Here is a 25,078-nt window from a genome sequence, read left to right as displayed (position 1 = left end):
ACGATTAATATGAGCCTGATGTGATACATTCCTAAAGATGCGTTTCGAGCGGTGCAAATGACCCTGTTGTCGAAGCATCCCTAAAAACGCATCTCTACTACTATTTGTTACGATTCGCAAACATGAAATCCACCGTCGATACATTCTGAGAGAATATTAGAACTGAAGGGGTCAATTCGTGTAAACTTGACACCATAACAGTAAGGAATAAAAATACCTTTACTCTATGCCACACAGCTTTTAAATTGGGCCAACCTAGATTTCGACAATAGGGTGGTTTCCCATTATTTTTTACTGCCTAAATCGAAAGATTATTACTCCTGGAGTACGTGTTTCACGCTTTTAGATTTTTTAATGACGATATCTATTTTTGCGATTAAATGAAAAGTGAAATTTGTCAAGCGCGCGAAAACGCGACGGCTAAGTACGAATGCTGGGAAAACCCCGTGCGACGTAATTCTGGTTCCCACTGTCACCGGGTGAGGTGACCTTGGGGCTAGACTTTGAGCGCTGATACGATGCAGGGTGCTAGTAGGTAGCAGAGTACCCTGCTAGCTGGTAGCGCTTGCCTTAAATGAGGATTATTAATACCTCATCAAACAAAAGGAAACTTTCCGACGTTAGACAGTTTTAATAGGTGATTATTAAGACATGTGTCCCTGAGCTCTGTGCCTCATGCATGCATTGGTAATCTCAGACAATGTAAATCTCCTATCTACTCGTATAGAAACTAGGTCCCAGTGATGTCACGTGGAGTGGCATCGCATGGGCGCCAATCTGGCCTTTTTCAAATGCGGTTAAAATTGACCATTAACATTCGTCTAAACTGGGATTTCTAAAACCAAATAATTTGTATATTATGAATACACCACTGGTGGGTAACGAATCGCAATCAATTCCTATCGTTTTTTTAATGAAGGAAACTACCCTATTTTCATTACTATAAAAGTATCTTAATTAAGCAAGGTGACGAACTTTATATTGACACAACTTGCCGAAACCAAAGTCGCATAGGAATTTTCATCCGACATTATGAATATCCTCGGAGAATTCTCGCGCTTGTCTCCTGAGGTATCCCAAACAAAGTTAATGCGAGATATATTCTTGTGTTTCCCGTCAGGTTGAAAATGTACGACATCGTATAATGCTGGCGACAGCAGCAAGGATGGAGGCGCTATCAGTCCAAACAGGAAAGCCGAGTTAAGCAGCCAGTGTCGTCTGATCCAGCAGTGCGCTTGATGTGTATCACGAAAGCAGGTCACGGACCGTCGGACATTCACCTAGGAGTTTATTGCCGTTAGCGACGCATGGCATACCGCCTACACCACTCATCCTCATACCCAAGGACTTTAAATTGCTCCAACGAAAATCACACGACAAGCACTCGGCAGTTGTCAAGGACGTCTTATGCTTCGACCCCACTGCATTGCTTTCTATTGCTTATCTGGGGAAAAACCACGACCTTGTCACCCTCCAAATCACTCCTCCTCACCCTACCCTCCCATTCTTTCCTCGAGCCAACGCAGCTCATTCCTAGCCCTACGTGAAGCTATTCATCGAAAATCACTTCGCGGCTCATGATGGTCGCTACCATAACAACTTGCGTGATTCATCAAAATATCAAGGTTCGTCTCGCCATGGAAGAGCCAAAAAACGGCTAATTAAGACCCTTAAGTTGTGGGAAAATTGCACTTGCGTACGACGCATATCAAAAAACGTATGTTCTAAATTATGTCTTATGATTCAATAGTTTGGAATAAACGTGAAATGTAAATGAGAAATCTCCCGCGGAACATGAATCGAATCAAAGCCTTTGGGGAGCAGTGCGCAGAACGATACACTACACTGGACCCTCAATTCCCAAATCCATTTTACCGAGGTCCATGTGCAAGGTGTTCTTTTTCGGTAATTATGATTACGAACTTAATAGAGATGGACGTAACATATAAATGGGATGATGATTATCACAACGTGCACTGATGGTAATAGTAGTCACCCAGCCTTATGGAGGTAGGTTAGGGACAGCGCACAAACAAATAATGTTTAATGCTAATTGAAATGCTTCCCCTCATTTACATCATCCATCGTGGTTTTAAAAAATAATTACTCACAAAATATGTATTATTGAATACATATATCTCCTAGTCAATCCCTATTTTTCTTGCTATTCTAACTGGCCGAGAGCAATTTCATTTATCTACAGTGATTTTACTTCAACTACAGATTTCATCAGCAAATTACACACATGGCGGTATGCTTACACATTATACCAACATCACGATCCTTACAGTAAAATGAGCATTATATCAGTTCTTCACAAAATTGCACACACATTCTGGCAGTAATTATCAATTTTCCTATGCTTGGCCAGGTTGTGCCTTATACACCTGCATAAAAATGTGTATTTTGAAATGCAATTCTACCGAAAATGTAGAAAGGAAGGCCCACTATTTGTGGCCAAAATGTCAGCCGATGAGGTTCAACTAGGATAGCATATTTTGAAATTAAGAATGAAAGTAAGTGTTCGCAAGAATGAAATGGAATCGTACTACTAATAAGGAATGGTACTACAACTACAATAGAATGGTAATACAACTACTATGGAATGGTACCACATTTATCGAATCCACCTCTATAAGATTCCCGATTCCACTTCTTCAGAATCAAATGAACCGGGTCGAGGTCAACAATGGCGGCGCCCAGATAATACCGTATGGGTGTCGAACACCCGGACTATACCACTCGGACGAGGTTGTCCTCCGGGTATACGCGTCCTCAACCTTGCTGCCCCACTGACGGACAGACAACCAGAAATGCGTCCTCCGCTTTCCCACCCAGCCGCTAACCAGTCTTCCTCCCCTCTCTCCCAACGGGGAAATGAACTCCCTCTCAATCTGTAAACGTGGGCACTGAAAGGGAGATTCAAGCCGGAAGGGAAAGTGGTCGCGGAGGGGAAGGTGTTGTGGTATGAGGAGGAGAAATACATGAAATCGATGCTGGGCACTACGGATGCGGCGCTTAGGGTGGCTGGAGTGTCGCTTCGTGAATACTCAGGTTGAGTAAAAACGTCACCCAGGTATTATTGTGATACTTCAGGATAATGATGGTAATTGTCATATGACAAGTGGACGGGAAGAAAGGCAAATGAGAGACCCGAATGAGTTACATGGGACAAGTTTTAATGAATGTAATAGAGCATCCGTAATTATGAGAATCTGACAGAATCGCAGAGTGGAAATATGCGTTAAACCAAACTTCAGATTAACACTAGAACAGACTGACTTGGACAACCCCCTTCAAGGGCAGAGGGGACCAAACTGATTACCTCTAAGTAAGTTGACAATTTCGCTGTAATAACGTACTGATTTTAAGTACAATTTTTTTCCTGTGGCATAGTTATACAAAGGAGAACATTTAACATTGACTTGTAATAAATAAGATTTGCATCATAAAAGAAACCTACCTTTTTCTAAATAATACCTTTCTTGCAGAGGGATCAAGTTGATAGGTCCATGCCTGAACTACAAAATGACAAAAAAACTCGAAATATAATGACTCCAAGACCCACCATCTTCAAATGACATTCATTCCAAATCTGAAAGGATCAATTTGATTCCCTCAGCAGTTTCAGGTAAATTTGATATTTCCATACGAAGTAGTAAGAACTGATGGTCCTGCTACGCGCATGCATGGACTAAAAAATGATAAAAATTCCCGACATAAATTACCCTAAGACCCACCGTTTTCAAATGGCAATCATCTCAAATTGATCCCTCTGGCCGTTCAATGAATGGTTTACACTTCCGAAGTCAGGATGCCAATTAAATTTGGAAGGAGAAACGTCTCCGAAATCGTTTGTTCGATTCTCTTAGACAATCATTCACGGGGTGGTAGTCATACGATAACCCGCAAGGGCGAAAGCTAACCTAACAAGAGTATTCGGACCAACTTAGCCAATTAGGGAATCAATTTAATTATTCTAATCTATGGATTGTTGACTATTATGATGCATTGAGCTCAGCAAGTAAAACACACAGGACCCCGTCTATTACCACGAATATTTCAAGCAATTTCAACACGTGGCCTTAGGGAGCATAATATTAATTACAGAACTGAATACTTAATATTTCTCATTATGATATTTCACACACGAGACGATGTGACAAACTTCATACAGAGGTGACCTAATAATGCCCGCTGTTAAATGAAACCAGTCTTCAACTAAAAAGTAATTTCAGACAAATTTTGTCAAACTTTTATCAATCACCTCAGATAATTTACCCTGTAGGTTATTTCAGCCACTCAGCATTTCAGCTCGAAAGTTGTTTTAGATAGGTAATGGTATAATAAACCTAAAATTTGCCACAGACGTGCGAATAACACACAATATGTCAGCATTAATGTCAATTTCAACATGAGAATTTATGCTAAGCAAAATATAAGTGAAATGCGATTATGAAGGTTCCTAAGAAACTCGACAGAATTCACCGTTTAAATGTATCGGATAAAATTTCTTAAGATCCTTAAGCCACCGAGAGGACTTATCGAGATCCAAATGAAGTTTCTAAAAATAAAAAATATAACTATTACTTGGCCTCCACCGCTGCGATACTTAGGTTGTAACTATGCAACCGCCCTTGTACATACTTAGCCAGGAGAGGATACTTAAAGCCGTGTGTAAAGGGAGGGAGGGCTTGGTAAGCGGGGAAGGAGGAAAATGAGAATAAAGTGCATGAGAAAGTGTAGGCTTTACTGTGAATTAAAGGAGAAAAAGGAAGAGCCGGAGTTATTTGCAAAATAGATTCATTTAAAACAATCCTAGCCGGTAGAATACTCGAATAACGTTCAACTCGGACTTACGAACCAACGATTTTATTGACGCCGCAGTTAACATGAGACAAACGAATACCGCTACAACCAACATAAGGCGCCGAAGCGTTCTTGAAAGTAGGTGTTAAGTGGGTTGTTAGAGGTCACCCAAACCTCAATGTACTCAGAGTACCGGCATTTTCCTCGTGAAGAGTGACAGTCTTCCAGCGCCTCCTCCTTGACTCACAAAAGGTTAGCGGGGTCACAATAAAGCTTGAATCACACAATCACCTCTTCTGTCACCCTGAGGGATTGCTGATTGGTGAGAACAAACCCCAGACTCATGCGTGCATATAGCCTTGGATACAACCTAAAATTATGATATTTTCGCATGTGGCGTACGAATCGCTTTATCGCATGAGGAGCACGATCGCATGTGGAGTACGAATGCTCACATTCTGTCAACCTGTTCTGAGGTGACTCTTAGGGTACCATGCTGATGTAGTTATTGGTATTAAAATCTTAGCACTAAAAATGGATGTGTACAGAATAATCATGTATTCAGTATTTCTATCTTCTGCGGTTTTAACGTCGATTATTAATTCATGGCAATCGTATGCACACTGATCAGGACAAAAAATGAAGTTGGGAATTTCATTATTAAGGTCCATGACTTAGCGATGTCTTCAAATGTCATTTAATTAAAGGAAGTATTTGAATTATTACTGAACCGTTAAAAAAATGTGAAGAGGTCTCTCATTCTCCGAGGTTAAGGTTTACTGAGATTAAGAAGCCGTATTCAATTCCCTATTTCCTGGATAGTTGTATTAAATTTTTTAAGGAAGAAATCTTGAAAATGTTAAGAGCAGGAAATTTTTATACCTTTCTCGTGACCATAAGGGAGACAATTATTGCGATATTGTGCACATAAACGAAGAATGTTATTGAAGACTGTATTGCGACAAACGTCAACTCAATGGGCTTTCCTCGATAATTTCGTGAATTTACCAAGATAATTATTTGAAATATTTTCTAATTACAAAAAATTATGGAAATTGCTGGAATATTAACAAAAATGTTTCTGAATTGTCTACTACTAATTTTTGAAGTTCAGTGTCCCACATTTTATATTAAAATGACAGCAAAAGCTCTGGAAGCACACATTTTACTGACGATTGAAGAAAGCTCCAGACATATGCATAAACTTCTATCACAGAAGCGGCCAAAGCGGGAATATACACATCACTCGCAAAAGTAGAGTGAAACGACAAACGGAAGTTTTTCATCACGATATAGGCATGTACTCAACAATGCGGTGTCCAGCGAGCCCTCTCCCTAGTTGTTACCTCCAATCTAATCTCGAATGGGGTCTCCAGCGCATGTGTGCGAACCCGTCCCCTTGCGACGCCAACTCACCCGACCCATTTTCTCACGTATTTCTCTAATGCACCAACATGAGCAACTGCAACAACAACTCACCTTTACGTCGGTTCCGCCTCCGAAAAGTATAAGCATATGAATCTCTCACTGCAGAAAGGCATCATGTTCAAGTCGGACGATTTTTCTCTTTTTAATGAAGTTGATGCCAGGTGCAAAGACTCAACTTTTGATACAAAAAGGAAACATGTCCGCGCTTTATTATTAGCATTACAACGGCTTCAATATTGTTTAGTCCAGGACTAGTTCCCTTTTTGCGGTACACAGCGGCCAGCTAGCCGCGTGAACTATCATCCAGTTTACCTGATTTGCATCCTGTATCCCTCGTATCCAAGACACCTATTACCTCAGACACCTCACTATTAACGTTTTTGGTGAGCATAATCTTTCAACGAAGGAAGGTACCACATTTATCTATCATGAAGGTGATGACGGTAAGAGGGCATGATAAAGTGTGTACAGTTTTGAACTGGTATGTTAAAAAAACAAAGTCGACAAAGAAGGGAAAAAAACAAAGACTTTTTCCACATGAAAATACAGAGAAATGACTTTTTCATTAGAGAAGCACCACATGGTGCAGCGTAACACGAACATCGCCGGCTTGGCAATGGATTGTTTTAGACTAAGGAACATAGAATCTGAGTCAATCCGGACTCCTACTGAAAACCCTATTCAAGAGCACTTCCAATTAACATAAAATAATGAAATACATCAATAACACAAAGGTATACATACCAGAATAAAATTTGAACTTTCGGAATTTGAATTTGTCAAGTCGAACGACAGCAGCATCGAAAGAATATGAAAACAGAAATAACGTAGAGGCTTGTTATGTATGATTTTACACTTTCCCCGCGAACAGAATATTTCAACTTTTCTCGGGTTTACGCCTTGTAGCTTTGAGAATAGGTGACGAGTCGGAACCCGAATCGTCGTCGCTCTTCGAATATCTTACCCGCGCGGAAACCCGAGAAAAGTTTAAATAGAAATAACGTAGTAGTGTTTCTCTTCATTCAAATAATTTTTTACAAAATAATTTGTTTGTATACTGATTGTTCTCCGTGAAATCTCCTAAAACATTCTTGTTTACGGCAGAAAAGAAACATGTCCGTGAAACAAAAAAAATCTCCAACTAACTCTCTTAAAATATTTTGAAATTTATACAAGAGGTATATATGGGTTAATTCGGTTTTTTCTCTCTCATGTAAAGTTCGCCATGTGGGACATGATTCCTCTCTGCAGATAGCGGTTGAAATGTGTTTTCGCACTACAAGGGGTCCAGATCACCCTTAGGTACCGGTACTGGAGGCGAGTATTATTGAAAAAATACAGGTATTAGAATTACCTACTTACGATTCTTTTGTAATGTGTATTGTGTATCTGAAATAAATTTTTTTAAAGTATTATATAATTTATGCAGTTTGACAGTACATCAGGAGTAATACGGCGTTGTTATGAAAATACACAGATGAGGAAAACTTTCACACATTTTATTGTGATATAACAGTAGGCCCAGAGCATGTTACATAGCACAGGTGTTTGAGGGTGATTGGAGTATTTTCGTAATACATTGTTTTTTATTATCAAATCAAAATGGCCTTATTATTTATAACACTATCTTTAATTATTTTTATTACTAAAACCTTAATAGAAGGCATTATAATTATAAGAGTTAATTACACGAAAATACATAGTTTAAAACGATTTTTATTGCACATCCTTGGCCTCAATATTTTGTGCCTAAAAAACAATTTAAAAGTATTTTCCCACCTTTGAGTGTACCACACGATTCCACCACATTTTCTCAAGGAAGGTGAAAGTTTTTGTCTAACTGCAAGAATGGGTTAAAATATTAGGCAAAATTCTACATATTTGTCGAAAATAATTACAATCTTTCCAAAAACCAATAAGTAATCGTTCCGAGGAAAATATATCATGACGGCAAAACGTGGGGGGCTTAACTACATGAGGGAGTGCAGGGCAGCAGCTGATCAAAAACAAAAATCTTACTCTAACTAAGTTGTTTTCAAAGAAATTGCATTCCACTGAAGGTTCTTCAAGACAAGCCACAGAAGGCACGCGCCACAAAGAATAAAGATAAACACGAGGAAATAAAAACGTGATTTGACACAAAACAACTAAAAAGGAGTTAAAGCATTGTATAGGGTGAGACTACCATACAGCGGTGCGGTAAACCATTCGCAGGACTAATGGAAATAACTATGTTCATCAGTAATTAGTCGTTTAAAAGAGAGGGATGACAGGTAGTTGGATGGGCTATGAAGGAATGTTTATGGGTAGTCATATGCGAATATACATCTACATCTACAAAATACCCTGCGAGCCACATCTAGGGTGTTTGGCAGGGGGTGATCAATCACCAGCATGCAGCATGCAATTGGAGATATATATCAAAGACAAATTTTAATCCCTCCACCATCCAGAGAACAAACAAGTGACAATAACTAATCGAGAGGGACAACACCATTCGGAAGCACTAATTACGTAAATACTTCATCCACTACCAAGAGCAAATACAGTAGACAGCATAAAAACATAACACCGTTGACTGAAATGCCGACTGGATGATTCACAGACACGCGATAGCAGTCATGCGGAAACAGAAAACACTGCGTGAGAATTGCCTTCGTAACGACTTGCAAGGTCCTCAAATTGTTTTTCGCGCCTAGATAACGAGACGTCAAGGGTACACAATTTGAAGTGAATTCACTCGAGAAATGGCTTTTCCTCAAACAATGGAATGGAAACTCCACCCCGCATATTAAAAATATATCATTCTTCTCCTGATTGGAACGTCTAATATTTTTACAACACACCTTCCTCGTAACAGAAAGTTTGATAGACACATTCGCAGTCACCGAATTGCTGTTTTCTGAAATTGACCTGTAACGTCATTGCTGACAATCTTGGTAGCTTTTTATTCTCAAGCAATATAAAAATATATATTTTAGCTAAACAATATATTGGTGTCTAAAATATGGGAGTCAGATAAAGAAGCCCATGCTGTATTCGGGTAAAGGGTCATACCTCCAGCCCAAGGAAAATTTTGCCGATATTGCCTATTAAGAATTAGCGTGGAGACCGAACAGAATAAAGAATCGTTGTAGATTACGTTAACATAGCATATTTCCCCCATGCAGATAGCAAGCCAATTGGACTTTTAAGTTGGAATCCTATCATCAGTTAGTTCCCCTTATCCTAGCAAATATGCTGAATATAACGATTCCGTTTAGAAAATATAATGACTGAATGTCAGATACATCGAAGGGATTGTAACTAGTGGAGATTGGTGACACATGGAGGAATATTTTGACCAAATTAAGAAATATTAAAGAATATTTCATCATTTTCTACTGCAAAACATAAGATGTTACAAAAAAATGATTAAAAATCGTCGTATTCACCTCCCTACTAAACTCAGGGCTACTAATTAATTTTTACTGATTAACATGATTACGTGTTTTAATTTTATAACTAGTTCATAAAATAATGCATCACATTCCAAAATAATTAGCTAAAAATATTGACTGATTATAAGGAAGCCCCATGGACCAAAACAACGATAATAGAGGCGAAAATAAGAACTAGAAAATAAATTTAAAAAGAAGCAGTCTGGGAAAAGGAAGAATTTTTACGACGGGCTCTAATTACCATGCCATCAAGAAAAAAAAAGTCATTTAAGTAACAGATGGAGAAAACACAGATGCTGACAGTTGGTGAAGCGTAGGTAACGGTTGCTGCACAAAGAAAGCAACGACGACAATGGAAACGGAGAGAGAATACAGAAATACGATATAAATTTCAAAGGCAGTTGAAATTAACAAGGCTGAAGATAGACTGTTCTGCGTTATAAAACGTTTCAGAAAAACATCGAGAACTCACTCTAATAGTAATGTCACAAAAGATGAGTGAGATGCATGAAAGAAGAGTGTATGGTATTATAGAAGCCAATTACGAGTTGAGATAAAATGTAAATTTCGGTAAGAATGAAACAGTTGAGAGGAGAAACATGTAAAATGAGAGCAGCAGGACCGCAATCTTGAGGATGACGACCACGATGGCGATCTCACCCTTGGGTAGTTCGCTAAGGGTATCATTACAGAAGAGGACCATTTGAGAGATACTCGAGGTTGGCATTACCCTGTTTAAGGACACGAACGTATGCACGGAAGAAGTTTTTATTCAGGGGACAAAATGCAACGCTCGGGACCGTATATCCAACGACTGAACTACTTTCGCAAAAGCCTTTCCTTGATATAACCCAACGCCTTGATCACGCAAATTACGTCATACTGGCCGTCAGTTGTAGCAAAAGTAGACTGAAACTTGAGTTTTAGCTCAAGAGGAGAGTTAAATTTTAATCACACAATAGGCTGTACGAGCTTTTAGAACCATCAAAAGCATATCCTGAGGTAGGATAACGTAATAGGGTAGTTTCCTACAATTTCTTGATTGCCTAAATCGAAAGATTATTTCTCCTGGAGTACATATTTCACGCTTTTAGATTATTAAATGAAGATATCTATTTTTCGCGATTAAATGAAAAGTGAAAATTTTCAAGCGCGCGAAAACGCGACGGCTAAGTATGAATACTGGGAAAACTCCGTGTAACGACGTTCTGGTTCCTGCTGCCGCAAGTGAGGTGACCTTGGGGCGAGGCTCTGAGCGCTGATACTACGCAGGATACTAGCAGGTAGCAGAGTACCCTGCTAACTGATAGCGCTTGGCTTAAATAAGGATTATTAAGACATGTTTCCCTGAGCTCTGTTCCTCATGCATGCATTGATAATCTCAGACGATGTGAAACTCCTATCTACTCGTATAGAAACTAGGTCCCTGTGACGTCACGTGGAGTGGCATCGTATGGACGCCAATCTGGACTTTTCCGAATGAGGATAAAATTAACCATTGCCATTCGTCTAAACCGGCATTTCTAAAACCAAATAATTTGTATATTATGAATACACTAATGGTGGATAGCGAATCGAATCAATGCCTTTCATTTTCTTTGATGAAGGAATCTACCCTACTGGAAATCGTAGTGGGAAATAAAGTAACAACACTCAAGTCACGACTTTTTGCAGGAAATTATGATCTAGGAGAAGGATCGAATAAATGCACGCAACAACCATCGCTTTCACTCTCCACCTGTAGGCTCCTAAAAACGGTATCATTCCAGTCGATGATGTTGATCCTTTGAAAACTGCACAATTATCTGTGCCTTTGACAATGATCCGAAAGCATAGATACCTTACAGGTTTTAATGAAACCATAGAAATGAAAATACGGTTGATACTTTTCATCACTGCCTTTATCCCACAACTGGGAACCGCTAGAAGCGACTGAGCCTACGTGTAGTATGTAATTATGATCTGGAAGAAGGATCGAATAAATAAAACGCAACAACCGATTTCCAACAAAGTTACGTGCAGTCTCAGGCGCTTCAAGCGGATATTCAGCCGTGTGTACAATAGGCTTAGAATCTCTGGAAAATAAGGGAACAGACATCTTTCAGTGTGACACAGACTACATCATTTTGAGGCAGCACTAAGTTTCCAGGTCTTATACAAAGTAAAAGTAATAAAATTACAGCTCAACCATTCCACGGACAAAAAAGGATAATAACTTAAATTAGGCTATAATCGAAACACTAAAAGCCCACACCTTACTTCCTCATATATAGTTACTCTCTCTATGAGGTACTACATGGCAAGTAGTGTCTCAACCTACCAATGAAAGGAAAGGAAAAACGTACGTACTTCCATATACCTACGCATGAATATGCACAACACTACCGAATTTCCGTTCGGGACCGCTTCTGAGCTGACGGAAAACACTAGCATTATGCTGAGAACAAATTTATGGAATAATTTCTTGGATAAAATAACGAAAAGCGGAGAAAATAAATTATGGCTTGATCATCAGTACCATGCACGTAATAAATTCCTTAAATATAAAAAATAACGGCTAGATCATGACGAGCCATCAGTGGCGCCGACTCCATGGGGCTTGAGGGGGCCCGAACCCCCCCAATAATTCGTTATGGGTGTGAGGAAAAAAGTGTCAGGCTTGTCGATTTTCCCCAGAGTGTCCAGATATCGAGATTAGAGTTATCAGGGTTCTAACTTTGATCATATGACCCTTATAAAATGCATAAAAGACTTACAATTCACTACTTATAAAATTTCCGGGAAAAGATCCCCGGTTTGGCCCCCCCCAATATTTTTTGTAAGTCGGCGTGCCTGCGAGCCATATAAATATGACACTATTATCAAAATATGCCAGCAATCAGGACAAATTCGAGACTCGAAAAGTCTCAAATTAGAAAATATGGTAAAGTTTGATATGTTAGAAAAATTTTGACACCGCTAATAGTATGTCCGCTTCTAATACATTGATAAAAAGCCGATATTATATAATTGGGCCAAACAGCAGCAGTGGTAGGAATGAATGCCTAACCAAAAAGTTAACCAATGTCACAATAACACGTGTGTTAGATGGATAATTCCAGCGACTTGCGCACAAAAACACCCTAAAAATGCAATCACTTCGCCTCAAATTTACATCTTTTCCTGAGGAAATAATTTATACTAATTATATTTGGGCTAACAAAAATGCACCGCACTCAGCCATTTGCAAATTTATGACACTAATTTTCTTAGGTTGACTATTTCGGTCGCGTTCACATAATTCACAAGTAGAAGAGAGCGGAGATAGGTGAATATGATTCCTCGTTTTAAAAAATCATATCCGAGGTATAATGTGTAATACATATAATCGCCGATCGCAGTAATTACTGGTTCACCATGCAGCGATAAATAGAAATTTCTCAGGCATCCAGCCACGAGAAATATTTCCCATAGAAATCCCGCTAGTTCGATAAGGAAAAATGCTTAATGCTAAGCGATGGTAAAACTTTTCACAGACGTTAATACATACTATTCAGGAAAGTGCGAGTAAATATCCCAAAGCAACCACTGAGGAATGGGAAGAGTATATTTAATACGGCGCGCCGCGGGGGAGGGGTCTTCCGGAAAAAAGCGTGTAAATATTTTGAATGGGCTTGAGGGAAAAATGGATATGATTATAGAGATGGGTAAAGTAATGTGAAAAAATATCTCGAACTGCTACAGTAGTGTTTTAAAACTGGTAATCAGTTAAGATGTTAAGAGTTCGGATGCATCGTCAATGATACATTATGGAACCAACTAATATCTCGTACACTTCCATTATCATATAGGCCAACGATCCTTAGAATGTGAATCGCAATGGGGATCGGATTCATAACCACACAGATTATAAGAGAAGAACCTCGGGTGCATAAAAAGAACTAGTATGCAATAGGGAGGAATTGAAGGCTGCAGTGTAGCAATCTTTAGGCTTTCAATACTACGAGGTGAATGCTCAGCAAAGCGTGAATATTTCACGATGAAATTCAGAGCGCCTTACGATATTGAAATACAGCTTAACTGTTAACGTAACTTGATTTAAACGATGTTAAAATTTAGTTATGCAGTGGAAGACAGCTCGCAAGAGATGAATTGATGAAGAAGGCCACGCATTCCTACTCAGGGAGACTCAATCATGGACTGATCAAAGTTCAGGAGATGGACAGACGGTAGGTAGACCGTGAATCATTCGTACCTCACTGAGGCACCTGATAGAGATGTAAGCAATCCCAGAGGTGCAGTCTCGAATCCTCAGGCTACAAATAACAAAACACCATCGACGAAGGTCAAGAGGAAACCACAACTCAATTCTGACCCTATAGGCAATTACCGCGAGAGAAAATTCACTCGCCGGTTTTCTTATGAAGTGGGCAACACATTTTTAAAAAGCTTTGGCCACCAAAAATGTTCACAGTTACACGCATGCGAGATATTTATTCTATTAAATTACGTGCACGATTTCCTTAAGTGTCGTTGAATGATATAACCGATTTCTGTTATCGTTTCTTGGTTTGGAAAGGGGGGTTCAATCTCACTCACATACTGCGAATGACTGCCTCATTAAAATAGCCAGTTAATTCATTTAGTCACGAATCATTAGGGAACGCCAGTAATTTGCTCCGCTGATATTTCTGGAGTATGCAGCGATACTATGGGCCAATAAAATAATTTTAATTTAAAGATACTTTATAATTTAAAAGTTCGCAGGTTCAGAGCCCAGACAGTTTCCTTTTCAGTTATTACCAAATTTAATGTATCCTTCAACTCAAGTACCATGATCAGTACAAATGTGGCATATCCCGAGGTCTACAATATGCTAATTTAACAACAGCTAGATTCAAAAAATTATACTTGCATTCTTCTACTTGTACGCGGGGGGAGTCCAGCAAAAGGGGGCGCCTAAGTGCTCAGTCCAATGTTCAGTGGCAATCTAACAAGGAGATTAAAGGTTGAGGGTTGATTTACTCAACAAAATTATTGTAGAAGTAAGGATATACTTTTAAGGATAAAGTGGACACCCATAATCCCAATACCCAGGTAATTGTTATCCCCAAATGGAATTGTCCAGTCGTCCGTCACCTACTGATTCATCCGTAACAATACTCTAAATTTTCATGGATGATCTGTTTTTTAAAATCTAAAAATATCACAGATAATATATAATAGCAGGGACAATATAGTTTCAGGCTGATATTGAAGTCCCTTACATATTCCTATAGTGTTTGTAGTTAATTTAAAATGTGTCCAGAGAAAATCCCTACTACTCAGGTTATTTTTAGGGGGGCGCAGGGATGTTGTTCGCATACACTAGAAACATTTCTAGAACCAGCCCTGCCAGATGAGCTGCTTGCTCACTGAAATATTTATGACCCCATATTAGAAATAAGGTGCTGTACTAAAGAATGGCAATTCCATCAACCAACCTGATTTGATTAAAATTTAACTTCGCACTTGTAAACTTCATTGACCTCGACAGCACAGATCCGACAACAAATAAACCTCGACAAAAGAGTGAATACTAAGGATAAAAAAATATGGAGAGGCCCAGTACTTAACTTTCGCTAGTAAGTACCTTTGGCCTCTTCAGGATAAAATGTAGTATCACCATTACATACGCGCGGGAGTGTCATTCACTCCAGGGCGACGAAATCCAAAATATCAAAGGATGGAATAATCAATCAGATGACTACAGGGTCACAAAATACTACAGCATATCGCCGTGAAACGCCAGCAGTATTTTCATAAAAATACATAATCACTTCCTCGACATTTAATAACAAATTATAAAAATAAAATAAAAACTGACGACAAAACGTAGAGAAATGAAAATACATTGCTGTAAGAAAAATTCCCAATGTGTCAACTGCCTGAATGGTGATAACAGCACAAATGAAACGTAAATAATAACAGTGATCCCCTCAAGGAGTGCATTATTTTTTTGCAAACCTAACCACGACTGCACATAGTACGGTTGCGATATTTCATACCCATTCAAATATAACACAAACAAGTGGCATGTTGGAGAATGCCTGGCAAGAGAAAATATCGGAGCACACGCTTCCATGGAGGATATGACACCTTCGACAGGAAAATATGATTATGTATACTCATTTAGTTTTCTGTGACCAATCAAGTCTCTGAGACAACAGAAGCAAACGGTAAAAAAACTATCCCTCACCAATAAATCAACAGAATAGTTTTAAGTGTTACGATTTGTGATCGTGGCGGGCTATACGGAAAGGGAACGCAGGCTTTATTTACAGTTATGAATGAGCGCCACCAAACACGCTACCCCCCAAGCCCCACCTTCACGGGAGCCCCGCCCCCTTGAAATTACTCCCAACGACGAGCTGCACTTCCTTACTCTCCATCACTAATTCCACGGAGTAATATGCATGAGAGAGTACACAAAGATACGAGAAAGCCATTCCATAGCACTAGCCGCTCGTATTCGTACAAACCACTATTAAAAAATTGTAGTACAAATGGACAGCGGAATGAGCAACATGAAATATCTATCGCCTCTTCCTTAAAATTTGCTCATCAGCAACAGCATAAAACTTACCACGTGATGTACTAAATCTACCCACATCACACGTGCATTGCAACCGAGCAATATTCACGCAAAAATTCAGGGCTCCGATCTACTTAATTGAAACTATTTAATAATGAAGATGAGATTAACAATAAAGCGGAAAATATACAGCCATAAGCATTATAATGAACATGCTCATACATTCTTTGATAGAAGTTCAAATGGAAAATAGATTCCCTAATGACTTATAGCCCAAAAAATGCATCAAAACTCGAAAGATGCGCCAGAGTAAATTCAAATAACAAATGAGCCGACAAATACGATCCCAGGGAAGACAAAGCATGATACATAATGGATGGTCCACAGAAAATTTGGTCGTAACTACCAATTCTTTGGAACGTTCCCCTTGGTCAAAGGAGATGATTACAAATAAAATAATACACGGAAACATAGTTCTTACCTGGCTCATATGCGTCTCCGTTGCAAAGCACACTCTTTGGCACTGGTTTGTTCCTCATGAGGCATTTAATAGCTACTCGCCACCGCTGGGCTTCCCGCAAATTATCTTCATAGCGATCAAAAGATCGGAAACGCAACGTGATTGTTGTACGTTCCCTTTTGCCACTAGAATGTTGCGGGTCAGATTTGACTCGACCGCGCCTCTTCTTCATCACATAAGCATAAATGTGCAAATATGCACTAAGGTCATTTTCGTCCTGTTCACTTGAATTATCATCAACGTAGCTTGGGGCCACATCGCTTTTTCCTGATGCACTCTTGCGACTTCCACTATTTCCACTTCCACTGCCAACACTTGGTCGGCAAACACAAGACTCAGATTTCCGCCTGCTCCTCACACACCGGCATCCGACAATATCTGACAGTAAGATGGCTTCCGTTTTTGTGCTACCATTACTCTCCTTTTGCAGGTTAAGGCCCTTCTCTGTTAAACGAACGCGATAAACTGTCTTTTTCTTGGAGAATATATAGAAAGTTTCCTCTAGGACAGCTCCAGAAGACGCCTGACTCACCGCCATCATGTACGCTCACTGCCAAGAACTCGTCTGCTTCTGAATTTGAAAGCGGGTTTGGTTTTGTTTTGTGATAGTTCACGTGGTTCGCCAGTAGATGTCACATCTTGCGCACGCCCAATCAATGTTTGGAAAACAACACTTTCAGAAGTCAATAGTTCATTATTTTTCCATTATTTATTGAGGATATTCAAAACTTATTGCACAGACCACATTTAAAACGTTTAAATTGTATAATAACTAACTGATTTTATGAAGTTTCGGGGTATTGTATTTTCAAAGACTATTAATGTCTCTCCGCCAGAAAAAAAACTTTCATCGGGTTAAATGTAGACTAATAATTCATTCATAGAGTATAAATAGGTAATTATCATTTGTCATGACCATTATTTTCACAGATTGTGCTCTCGGCATTTTTCAAATGGTCCGGAAGTAACTGGAAATTTACTAGCGCCATCTCGTGAAAACGCACAACGGTCCCCTTGACTTCCAATATTTTTTTTATTTTTCAAGAATTTAATTTAATTTATATCTCAAAAATTTTATTAAAATTTTTAGTAGCTATATTTAATCATTATTTACGCGTAAACACCACTTATCACTTACGTAAACTGTGGAATCAACTACTTTGATCTTTCCCGCACTAATGGGTAATGGCGTCTTTAGAGTGGAGGCTTCTGACCGTTGCTTGAGTGTTGTTGATCGTTATTAATTTTAATAATTGAGTGGATAAAGTGGTGGAGAGGTGTATCGAGAAGAATTATATAGAGTTGTTGTTTCGTAAACTTGTAACTTAGCCCTTAACCATGAAGAAGAAACAGAATAAGGAGGACTCCGAACACGACTCATCGGTTGATGATCCTGATGAGGTTGGAACCTCTGAATCTGAGGAGGAAAAGGTAATTTGTTGAATTTCTTATCAAATTCAAGCATTATATTTATGTACTTATCAGCAATTTAGTATCGATGTGATTGTGATATCGGAAAGCGATTTCTTATCAAAGCCGGCTTTGCTTCATCTGTACCACGTGACTTCTGAGTGAAACATGGATTCTATTCTCTGTGTAGGACTCCGAGGAAGAAGAAGAGGAGGAGGAGGAAGAAGAAGAAGAGGAAGACGACGAAAATTCTCCCCCAAGATCTAAGAGGAAAAGGCAAAAGAAAGATGAGTCCGAAGATGAAACATTTAAGGTATATTTATCATATTGGATTTGTTGCTGTAGATTCATGACATTAGTCTCTCTATGAGGACCTTTATTAGAATATGCCATTGCTATCCATTTCACTTTATTGAGTGGTTTTGTGCTTGGGATTACGAGCGGTTTGTTGTCCTCGAAGATTTTAATAAATGGTTGTTTTACAGGAGGGAACATTTGTTGTCCTGAAGTCGGAACTCAAGAAAAATGAAGCAAAATCGATTATATGGAAGCTGGATACTCATTTATTAATGCAGAAGTTTCTGCCTTCTGAGAAAGATGGGAAAATAATTCATGTGTCTACGAATTTGGTGAGTTACGTTTTTGTTCTAAGGGGGTGACGTTAGTGCTCTAAGTAATGGACCATGTCATTTTTATTTGACATCCGCTCCTCCTTTCAACCATCCTGTTTTTTTTTTACTAACTCTTGCTGTTGAGAGGTAGCTGTGCATTATGATTTTATTTATTAGTTTAGACGTGGAAATTTGAAGTATTCTCGCACTGTTGTGATGTGTGTAACTTGTGACAATGTCGGTATGTAGTTTTCTTCTTGCTATGATCAGATTGTATGTATAGGATTTCCATCATATTTTTGTGGGGTTGGAAACAGATTATCGCTGTGTAATTACTAATGGAATTGATATTTTAGTACGCAGGATGGGCCAAAGCGGAGAGAGACACTTACTTAGTGGCACCGGTAACTCAGTTGGAGAAAACAAATCATCGCGAAGAAGCTGTGGAATTCCATATTGACCAAGTGAAGGAATTGCCTAATGAAGGGTGAGCAATTTCATACACTTAAAAATAAAACCAAGGTTTTCTGGAAGTCTAGCAGTGGCTACACCCAGTCTAAAGTTTGTAAAGCCTGCACAATGGGTCTACTTTATTGTCACAGTTTATTTTATGGCATACAGTGACTTCAGTAAAGGCTGTGCTCATTAATATCCTTTTAAAAATCTTATATTGGCCTCTTTGCATGAGTTGTGAACCTGCTTGTAATTGGATGTTTATCTTTCCCATCAAAATGCATTATCACTCATCAAGCTACACAAATAATTCCTTTAGATGTATCCTTAGTCCCAACAATGATGAATGAATCTAGGTTACATTTTGTGTTGGAATTGAACCAGAGGTCAATGAAGGTTAACCATTATTATTTTATTGAATTTCTCTCGATGTTCAATGGTTGTAAAAATAGAGAAAACTCTCTTGTTTATTTATGTGTATTACAGCAGAGATTCCTTTGTGTGCATCTGCTTCAAAAACTTGAATCATTAATGTTGTCTTCCAAATATTAGGTTTTCAAGGATTGCCATTGTCAGTATTTCATAAGACTTGTGTTAATTTATATGGTTCTTCTTCTATTATTAGGCTAGTAAACCCTTTTATACGTATGTACTTGAGTGTGAAAATAGGTTTTTCCTCTAAGAGCAAGAGGTTTATCTCGTAAAATCTGTTTGAGTGATCTAAGTAGGTTTATATTTATGTCTTATTATCAGTGTAATTTAATGGGTCAGTTTAGTTGGTGGTATTGTGTAGGCCAAGGTATTGTTGCGTTGGATGTAATAATTAAACTTTCAGAAAGGTTTTGTTCATTTTTATCTGCTATTGCCTCAAGATTAAGATTTGATCTTGGGTATTCATTTTGTCATGGATTCGGTGGATAAGGAATATCTATGTTATAAATAGGAAGAATAGCATATTTTAGTGGAATAAACTAAAGGTTTGTTCATGTTGTTAACCCCTTGGTTGGGGGCAGACATTTCCTTATCTTTCTCCTCCGCAAATCCACCGATTTTCGGATATGCCGTTTTCGAAAAAAAATTTATAGTAAAGCTATTGCACAAAAATGGCAATATACTTAAAATATATTGGTATAGAACCTCTGACAAAGCAAAAAACATGCAATGATGCATAAAGAATGAATATTCACGCCTTCATCCGCATAAAATTGCGACGCGACGGCACGCGCGACTATAGTCGCGCTCCCCACATGGGGAGCGGAGTCCGCTTGCGACTATAGTCACTCTCCCCAGTTAAGGGGTTAAAAGTGTTTTGTATAAACTTGAGGTCCTTCCATTATTATCTATGTCCATGTTATGGTCATTATTGGTCCCTGGATTGTGTAACGCTGAAAGTTTGTGCTGTCTCTACAAAGGTGTAGCAAAAGTTTTACAATGCCCCCTTGGCAACTAGTATGGATAGGGTGGTGGGACCTCCAAAGTAAAAGTCCAATTAGGGAATCTGCAGGCTCAAGTTTTCCTCAAGGGTTGAACATGAATGGAGGTCAGGCTTCAGTCTGAATGAGCTCTCAAAAAGCACCTTGGCCAAATCTGCCTGGCTCGCTGGGAAAAGAAGTTTTTTTAGTGGGGCTCTTGATGGACTCCAGAATTGTTCAGAGCATAAGCTTTTTATGTTGTTTCATGAAAGTCTCTTTTTTCAGGGGAGAGTCAGAATGAGATGAGGAGACGACCGAGACGCCAGACAAGGGGGCAGAGGGAGCGAAAGGTGAGGAAAGCGCTCCCCCATCCTCCAAGTCAACAGTGGCTGCTTCCAAAGCTGATGGGGAGGGAGATGCAAGCGGAGCCACTGGGGGTCTTGGTCGTGAAGCAGTCTCACGCAAGAGGGCGAGGGGCAAAGGGGGTGACAAGGAGTGTCGCGTGTAGTGGACCATGGCGGGAGAACAAGGGTAGGGGCTGGCCGGATATCAGTCTTGATTGAACATTTGAATGGAAACTGAGGAATTTACCTCGGAGCTCCTCTAAGGAGGACCTCGTTTCCAGAAGGCTTATGGCTTTCTCGTCGGCCCATATGATCCACTACATGTTGGGACAAAGAGAAATGAGATAGGCTGGGGCATTGCTCTTAAAAAGAAGCCCCAGTTCACCTGTTGAAGATGAACTACAACAAATGAGATGGTGCGATGAGGGTAGTGGAGCGACTGTCCCATCACACATCTGTCAACCCTCTCACAAGCCCTGACGACCCCTATAAGCTGACAGTCTCTTGGTGGGTGTGTTCCTTCCAATAAGTTTTTGTAGACACTGGGTATCTTTCAGCGTGGAGTTTTTACTAAGGTTGTTGATGGATTTCCAAAGACTTCCTAGAGTTTAAAGCAATCCATTCTGTATTGTACAACTGAGGGAGATGCTCGAGGACTTGATTTTGTGCTTATTTGTGTTTCACAGTTGACTCTTGAATAACGAATCTGGATATCAATTGTTTTATGTTGCTTCTGAGGGCATCCGTAAGTGGTTGAGGAAACTTCAATAGTTGGCTAAAATATTGTCGAACCGTTTAGTTGTGATTGATTAGTAAACTGTTGCATTGATCTGTTATCATTCAAAAAGGAAAAACACTGAAAGAAAGATTATATTATTATTATTACCATCCTGAATGGGAAACGTGTGCATTTCCCTGATCTGTGTGTGTGTGTGTGATTCTTCATTTTTGATTCTTTATTTAGGTGACTAGTACCTCCAGTGTTGTTGGTTTAATTTCAGCTCCTGTGTGGAATTTTAGAAATGCCTTTTTGTAAAATTGCTATCAGTTGTGTATGGATTTTCCTCTTGTTTCTCTTGTATGTTTTGAAATGGAAAATACATCCCTAAGTGTCAGACATGCAGGACCAAAAGAGTGTATTTTTGCTGTAACTCATAATTTACTGTGCCCTTTTCTTAAATTGTGTATTTTAATTCTTATTAAAGGTAATTCTACGATAGCTTTTATTCTATCCATCAGATGCATCCCAAGGTAGTGTACTTGGCTTATTTGGTTATCACCCTGTGAATATTACTACTTTTTCATAATCTAGTGTTCGCCCTGCTGACAGGTGCTGTAATTCACTACTTTTTCTGTTCACGTGTATCCCGAACATGATGTTGAGTCATTGTAACTGCCTGCCTTCAACTCAACCACCTATATATTTAGTCTTCTCCCTCTAATCACATTACCCAAAGGTTTACCATTCCATTATCTTATTTCCGAGCAAACTTTTTCGTTACACTTCTTTGACCACCACCTTATTTCTCAATCTGTCTTCCCACATTACTTCTTCGCCAAATTTTTAAAAGCCTAATTTTTCTTCACATCCTTACATAATTGCACTTAGTGCTGGCCTTCCGCTTACCTCCAGATCCAGGATTTATCTATCCTTGTTTTCTAGCAAAAGGCCTCTTTTTTGCCATTGCAGTCAGTTCAATTATAACTTCGACACCCAGCTAGTCATCTGTTTCCATCCTTCTCAGACATCTGTTACTTTCCGCTTTTTAACAGAAACATATGTCAGGATTGACTGCCAACTTTTAGTAAGTTATGGTACTTCCATCACAGTCATCTCCAAAAGTGTCTATGGTGAAGTATCTTAAGTTTGTTGCCTTGAGCAGTTTTTGTGGTCCAGTTGGTTCCTAAGCATGAGCTCATGCTGTGACCCTCTAAAAGTATGTGCCTCTTTAGTTGCCAGATGCCAAATTTGAAGATAAACAACTGAAAAGGTCTGGTGATTGAAGAAAGCGTCTACAGTATGTTGATAGTTCTACAACTGTTATGGATCCTTGCTTCTAAATGGACAAGTTGAGCGACTCAACAATCGTAGATTGTTTTCTGTTCTTCCGTGTTTTATGCAGTTTATGATAGGTGCCCAAGTATGGCTCTGATAGAAACTAGTATCACAACTGAAAGTTTTAAGTTAGGTTTAAGGCAGTTTTCGTTGGCTTCCTTGATTATGTGGTTACTTTAACACCATGGGTGGCAAAGAATTTTGTCTTCTGATTGAATGGTGTGGTTCTCATTCATGCTGTGTTCTGCCACTGCCTACTTCTGTGATTATGCTAATTTAAAATGATTGTTGCTCAGTCAGCCTCATCTCAATTGTTGGCCTGTCTCCCCCACGTACATTTTTCTTCACTCCCTTGGAATCTGGCAAACCCCTGGTACTTTCAGGCTGATGGGATCCTTTGCATTCAACAGTCGATCCCTTAATTTAAGTGGTATTATGTGAATAGTTCTGATGCTAAACACTGTAGAATGCAGTGGATCTTGCCAGGTGTTGAAACGTACAGTATTCAAGCTGTGGCCGAAGCATTTTCAGGTGGCTGCCCTGGCCAACTAATCTTTGGTCTTGGATTTACTTAGGGCCTTAAAAAATCTAATGGCTGGCAACTAGCTATCCCAGCAAGGAGCTTAGAAGATATCCTAGGCATCTTCTTTCCTACAAATTAAGATGTCTAGGAAAGGAAGTCAGTCATGTTTTGAGTGGGTGTTGATGGTTCTTGTGATTTGGATATTCTTCTAATGTGGCCAAACCAAAAGGAATCATCTGCATACCTAAAGAACAAATTGTTTGGAGTGGAGCTGAATTGAGGGCTTTTGTCTCTAAGTCTTCCATGTAGATGTTAACGCTTGCTGGTAATCACGATGAGCCCAATGCTCATATTGCTCTAATCTCCTCAAGATAAAAGTAGGATGAAGTCAGCTTGTGGTGGAAAAGCTTAATTGTTGTAGCTATGAATTTACTCTCCAGCGGTCTCATGGCATCGTTAACCCTTTCGTCACTAAGAACGGACCCTCTTAAGTTTGCACAGCTGCCTGCTGCAAACATACATTTTTTCGAAGGATTTGGTGCTTTTCCGGCGAATCTTGTTGATGAAGTCTGGCAGGCACTGCTGATTGAGGTTGTACATAGATTCCTAGCCATCTCTTGTGGGAGACGTGTTTCTTTAACCCTTATATAGTGCCAGTGCGCTGATCCATCGGCTCGGGGCGTATGTGCGAAGAGTGCCAAGGGCTGATCTATCGTCCGGGTTTTTTTACACTCACGTGTTTCATGTAGCGTTGGTAACTATTTTTGGTATCTGTCATGTTTTAACATACATGTGAGTTTTGGTAGCAAATAAAATAATTGTTTCTGAAAATGCATATTCGGCTCAATGTAAATTTTTAAGTGCAAACCTACCGATTCGCCAAAAAAAACCCTGGTATTCTTCAGCGTACCGGGCAAAATAGGCTGGCACTAAAAGGGTTAATAAACTTTGATTGTGTATTTTTCTTGCCAACTTTTCCCTTGAAGTACTTCTGCAGGCTTCTATAATCCAATAATTTGGATACTCTTCTTTTGATTCCTCAGTCATAACCTGTCCTATTTTTGTTCTCCACTGCCTTTTGAGGTGCCAGCTGATGTCTCATTCATTTTTAGCTTGCCATATCTTCTTCATTGCTTTCTCCATTCTTCTTACCTTAGATGGATTTACATCATTATTAGGTTATCATTACTGTTATTCCGGGATACGTATTGCTGTTGTCCACGGTGTCTCTGCTTCACTAAAATTATTCTGTTAGGAATTTTATTTTGTCTCCTGCCATTTTCAATGGGTCTCTTCTTCACTTATGATGAAATGACGTGTTGGCTACCACTAGGCTGTGTTCTGTGCAGACCCTTTTGAACCCTTCTCTCCTGTTTCATTTTGATTGCCAGAAGGCAGTTGGAATGCACACTGTCACTTTGTTGAAGAGTTAAGGTAATTTCACAACATAGGGTATCAAGTTAATGTGTCTGTGCAATGTGTTGAGGGGACCAGGGTATGTTTGCAAATGGGTCACATT

General features: G+C 39.3%; 2 protein-coding genes across 2 annotated transcripts in view; one reads left to right on the top strand and one right to left on the bottom strand.

Annotated features, from left to right (window-relative positions):
* The window catches only part of LOC124165884 (sphingosine kinase 2-like), a 217,894-nt gene extending 200,106 nt beyond the window's left edge, over positions 1-17,788 (bottom strand). The window contains exon 1 of the mRNA XM_046543425.1: positions 16,712-17,788. Within this exon, the coding sequence (XP_046399381.1) occupies positions 16,712-17,291 (580 nt within the window). The 5' untranslated portion in view covers positions 17,292-17,788. The remainder of the gene's footprint in view (positions 1-16,711) is intronic.
* A 123-nt stretch (positions 17,789-17,911) lies between these two features.
* On the top strand, positions 17,912-22,199 carry LOC124165885 (histone H3.v1-like). Its single transcript, XM_046543426.1, has 5 exons — positions 17,912-18,181; positions 18,351-18,473; positions 18,646-18,789; positions 19,128-19,258; positions 20,922-22,199. The coding sequence occupies exons 1-5, from the start codon at positions 18,089-18,091 to the stop codon at positions 20,935-20,937; spliced, it is 507 nt and encodes a 168-aa protein (XP_046399382.1). The 5' UTR covers positions 17,912-18,088; the 3' UTR covers positions 20,938-22,199.
* Positions 22,200-25,078: the final 2,879 nt, after the last annotated feature.

This window comes from Ischnura elegans, chromosome 9, assembly GCF_921293095.1.
Source record: "Ischnura elegans chromosome 9, ioIscEleg1.1, whole genome shotgun sequence".
Lineage (NCBI taxonomy): Eukaryota > Metazoa > Arthropoda > Insecta > Odonata > Coenagrionidae > Ischnura > Ischnura elegans.
Note: the sequence above shows the minus strand (reverse complement) of the source record. Positions and strands in the feature narration are given on the sequence as shown.